The sequence below is a fragment of the Epargyreus clarus genome, unplaced genomic scaffold, assembly GCF_041222505.1.
Source record: "Epargyreus clarus isolate Ecla_fem2 unplaced genomic scaffold, WU_Ecla_fem_2.2 ptg000016l, whole genome shotgun sequence".
NCBI classification, from domain to species: Eukaryota; Metazoa; Arthropoda; class Insecta; order Lepidoptera; family Hesperiidae; genus Epargyreus; species Epargyreus clarus.
Genome location: NW_027332224.1, coordinates 4,048,898 through 4,054,193, shown reverse-complemented (window position 1 = coordinate 4,054,193; position 5,296 = coordinate 4,048,898). Strand labels below are relative to the sequence as shown.

The 5,296-nt window shown below is 37.1% G+C and overlaps 1 protein-coding gene across 1 annotated transcript; it reads left to right on the top strand.

Annotated features, from left to right (window-relative positions):
• The first annotated feature begins 246 nt into the window (after positions 1–246).
• Positions 247–5,296, top strand: LOC140748772 (uncharacterized). The gene is made up of 8 exons (XM_073081640.1): positions 247–373; positions 789–893; positions 1,669–1,804; positions 2,560–2,639; positions 2,788–3,000; positions 3,267–3,474; positions 4,206–4,291; positions 5,070–5,296. The coding sequence occupies exons 1-8, from the start codon at positions 316–318 to the stop codon at positions 5,261–5,263; spliced, it is 1,080 nt and encodes a 359-aa protein (XP_072937741.1). The 5' UTR covers positions 247–315; the 3' UTR covers positions 5,264–5,296.

Here is a 5,296-nt window from a genome sequence, read left to right as displayed (position 1 = left end):
AAGGGTGTGGTAAGGGAGACAGACTATTACGAGGCGTTCCAGCTTAGTCCTCAGGGGTAGCGGCGCATCTGTGGCCGACCTCAGGTAGGGATATCTAATCCTATCTGGGGTTGATTACAGATGTCCATGGGCGGCAGCAGCCACTTACCATCACGTGGACTGCATGCTCGTCTGCTACCCTTATATTATATAAAAAGAAAAACAACCACGACGCCACCAAAACATAATTCCTTTTCCCCTCAGGAGTTCAGCTTCAAGCCAGGTTGCACATCACCGGCTGGGGAGTGCACCATCAACAATGCCACCCACACTGGGATGTGGCTACCATCGCCGACCATCTGCAACTGCTGTCCGTTCTGTTTGCCGTTTTTTGGTTCGTATTTACAGTTTTTACTGACTTAAATATATCGTCGTTGTAAACCTAGTTTTCTTTTTAGAGTTCCTTACCCAAATAGTAATAATTAACCAAATAATAACCAAATAATAAAATTAAAATAACTGTATTAAAATATGTTTTATGGTTCTTATTTGTATTTATTATAATATCAGTTATAGTAGTAAACGGATTGTAAAAATTTCAGTCAAATTTCTCCCTTACCTCATCAGGATCGTCAGGAATCAGGATTAACGATTTTCCTTGTGCGATTTTAGCGCTTATTTAGTTTTTAGTTTTTAAACTATAATTATTACTTATATATAAATAGGATTTGTAAATAAAATTCCATATAAGTATATTAAACTCTTAAATTACTAATATCCAATTAAACATCATTATTTTATGTTTACAGTAAGTGGAGCCCACTGCAGTGCAGGCGGCCCAGGCTTGGGTACTACAGTGGGCAGGTGTGGCCACGGATTGACTTGTGAAAGGGAAACACTACGATGCATCAGAAGTAAGTATCTTTTGCTGGCTGACCTTTGTTCCCTTTCTGGCCATAGATCTCGTCCCATCGCCGGGGAGGCGTGGTCCAATGTGGATTTGGAGAATGGTACTGGCTTTATTAGTTTCTTCATTAGAATCCCACAAACCCAATTTTACATGAGGAAACACTGCATATGTTCTCAGCCGCGAACGCGTTCTCAGGGCAGTGGAGAGGATATGCCGGACTCCCATTGACTAAAACGCTCGATTTTTCTTCAGTAATTTCTGATTAAAATTTGTCCTTATACGTTTCCTTGTACCTTTACCTATGATAGAGGGAGGCTTTTTGCTAATACAAGTAGATTGTAGATCTAGTAAGTACGACTTTTAACTGATATTCATAATTTCATAATAACACTTATTGATTATTTTAAATACGTCCTTTTAAAGTGTAACGACTTTTTGTTCCAGTAAACCTTCTAAGTTTAAACGACTTTTAGTTTTTTGAACTGAAAACTTTTTAGCGTCGTTGTGAACTTTTTGTTATGGTAAAAATGTTAAACTCGCGTCAGGACACGTGGCCTGATCGAAAATTCGTAAAACGGCAAAGCAAACTGCAAAAGTCAAGATGTAATGCGGTGTCAGCATAGAAAAAATATGTCAATGGGCGTCAGTTTCATTTTTTATTTATTATATTTTATTCTTCAGGTTAGGTTTACAAAGTTTGCACTTCTGGCACTCTCGGAGTGCAACCCGTTGATTTTTTTTATTTAAAACTTCTAAGTTTAAAAGACGTTTCGTTCCAGTGACCTCAAAGTGTCATTCAGCCCAGGACGACTATGATCGAAGACATAATAATGGGGAAGTCGGAGCCTTGGAACAGAGACCTTATTGTGATGGCAAGGGGAGATATGCAGCCTTCGACTGTGTGCCAGCACAATCGTAAGTATTACCCACAGTGGTATTACCATTTTATAATTATACCCCTATGGGACTACAGGGACAAAGTATAACCTACTTTGTCCCTGTAGTTCTGGGATCAGAATAGGACTACGGTATCCTCAGCCTGTCGTAGGAGGCGACTACGGTTGCGGGTGGCAAGAGTGGGAGCTCTAACCGCCCGGCTAGCGACCCCGGGAAGAATGATGGTATGTGTGACCTCATACCGTCGTGCGCTCCACAAGGAGTGGCGAGCTTCATAATCATCTGGGCGGAGCCCGACGGGGCAACGCGCTAAGAGGACTTCGGTTGCGTTCCTTTGGAGATCCCGGAGTCCTCTTTGCAGTGCGGTGAGTCCCACATAACCTGTCGACGCTCCTACGGCGTCGTTTGAAGGTTTCCCCCTCGTCAATAAAAAAAAAAACAAAAAAGATGTATAACCTACTTGTCATTGATTATACCTAATAACAAACTAACATATAATCCATGTAATGGTATAATAATCCTGTAATCCAGATAGTGGCAGTGGTGCCGCGTCAGTCGAAGCACGAAATGTTCTACCACCTTCCATCTTTTCTACCAGTTATTACGCATTGTTTAAGTATGCCTTACTATACCTACCATTAAAACCGGTATACACATAGAAAACTTAATAAAAAATTAAGTATAAATAGGTCGCTTAAGTTGATAACTTTTTCAGGTGGATTACAGAAAAATGTGAGTTTATAGCAATAAGATTTTAAAATTAATTCTTTCAGATGCTTTTGTCAGTCGGAAGAAGGTGAAAGAATATTTGGGGAAGTCGTCTTTGCCAGCTCAACGCAGAATATGCCTTGTGGTAAGACATTACATTTTTATCACGCTTTTATTAACTTGTCCTGTATTTATGTATGTATGTAAGTATGTATGTATGCAACGAAATCTTGCAACTGTATAACTTAAATATAATCTATTATCTATAATTATCTCTAATTACTTTCTTTAAGGTTGTTCCCGTTTCCACGATAACATACGAAAGTCGCTATCACCGGGGGTACCATTCCCTGTAGTAGGTCCACGGTGTACCATAGAGGGGAATTTCAACCCCGTGCAATGTGTCAATAGGACCTGTCATTGTGTGAACAGAATCACCGGTGTTGCCAGACCTGGCGGCATCAGGATTGATTTGGACAAAAAACCGATAACCGATCTCCCATGTTGTGAGTATTAAGGCTTGTTCGCACTACGTTTTAATAATATTAATGTAGAGATATATTTTTTTCAATTTTGGTTTAAAATAATTTGTAATTGGTGCTTCTTACTTGTTATTTACAAGTCGTGTATTGTTTTCACGAGTTACAGCTTAATTAATCATGAATGGAATGGAAATTTCAGAAAAAATAAGTTGTAATATTAAACCGTTTTTTTTTTTCAAAAAGAATATTAGTGTAATTTTTTAACCAATATTCTAATTTTTCTAATCTAGATGATCCCACAGTAGACCTTTTTCCCGAACAAAGTAGAGGTAAACCTCCTTACAATTACACTACCCCATGTCTTGAAGCTATGAGGGAGAAAATAGAGTTCATACAACAGAGTGAAAGAGAGGGTTTTATCATGGATTTCTTCAATGAAGTGGAGGAGTGCTGGCCTGATGGCACTTATGGTAGAGTCATGGAGACAAGAAACGATACGTATGTATTTTAAAACTTACTTTACTTATTATATTATATGCATACAGGGTAATTTATGTTTAAGATTTGTTTATACGTATACAACGAATAACACATACATAAGGCAGTGCAGGCTTTTAATAGTTGTTGTGCGTCATGGTTAGAATTGGGGCATTTTCAACACCTGTTTTTACCTAATTTTATATATAAAATTCTAGTGTAACAATGTTAGTTACCGTACTCCTCTGAAACGCATTACCGATTTTCACCAAATTTTATATGCATATTCAGTAAGACTGAGAATCGGCTACTATCTATTTTTCATACCCCTAAGTGATAAGGGTTGTTCACCCTTAACATTTTTTTTATTTATATGGCAGCACAACGTTTGCCGGGTCAGATAGTAACAATATAACATAGTAGTTTTAAGTGCTATTGTGTTGTAATATGGAAAATAACTCTTCTGTGAGGTATTCCAACCATGTAACAATAACTTTCCAACCGAGTCCTTATGTAGACCTCAAGCTTATATACTACTTATAATTTATAAAAAAAAACATTTAAGCCAATTACGACATTAAATACATACTAACTTTTCAATTGGAATAATATATGGATCTTGCCTTCGACCTTTTCATATTGAAAAAATTGTATTGATCCATGTATGTATTATTGAGGTTAAATTTAAATACCATTGATATTCGCCTACGATCTTTCATTTATTTTAAATTTCATAAATTATTTATTTTCAGGAAAGTTTGCATCGATCAAAGACGAACCCGGATAGGGGATTATGTAGCTGTAAGAAATACTCCAGAATATGACACGATGGATTGTAGTAAGATTTAAAATTATTTATCAATATAATATTTTAATAGTGTGGTTGGTTTTTGTTTGAAACAATCTCTAAAGGTGGGTACAGACTGGTGTAACGTAACAAGCAATGTAAAATGAAAGGAGCATTTCGTAAGTGTGGATGAAGCGAGCGATTGGAGCATGTATCCATTCGCATCTGTTTCTCTGTTCGCGCGCGTAGTGTGCATGGTTTGTGCGCAAAAGGCATCTGCACTATGTGAATTCTGTTACATTATGACACATTCTGTTACATTACAGCAGTCTGTACCCACCTTAATATCGATTTTAGATTTATGAATATGTTAGGAATATGCTTTTAATGAACACATAATAATAGTGTCTGTGATTTCAAAATGACAGGTTTTACTCAATGTATATGAAAGTATATACTTTACCTACTTATAACAAAAATCAATTATTATTTTTGTCGGTCTGGTTCAGCTAATTTTCATAACTGGCAGTTAGCTGTTACACTATAAAGACAAATTTTAGAAAAATAATTCGGATTCTGGTTAGTAAAAATTAGGATCATGAATCTTCCGAGTATGTATAGTCAGCGCCAAATTACAAGTCCGCTCTAAAGTTGTTGCGAACAGGTGTAGTCATACAATTTGCTATGGCGCGATTCATTTCTATATTCAGTGCGGACTAGCAGTTTTACGCGGATTATATATTATTATATACATTTTTAAACACAGTCAAAGAGGCGGATACCCGGTGAAGTTAATTATTTTCTCTTATGCTATTTATTATAATTCTAGAATGTGCTGTCACATCACAAATGCTGGGAGTATCACACGAAAAGCCAGTTTGCTGTAGGAATGGAAACTTCAGAAAAATACAATGCCGACGCGGCCAGTGTAGGTGTGTTGACTCCAACGGTAAACAGGTGGGAAGAGAGTCTGAAGATGTGACGAAACTGGCCTGTCATAGTGACGATTGGCAAGATTGTTGATTTTACAATTATAAGTTACAAAATCAAAACTGT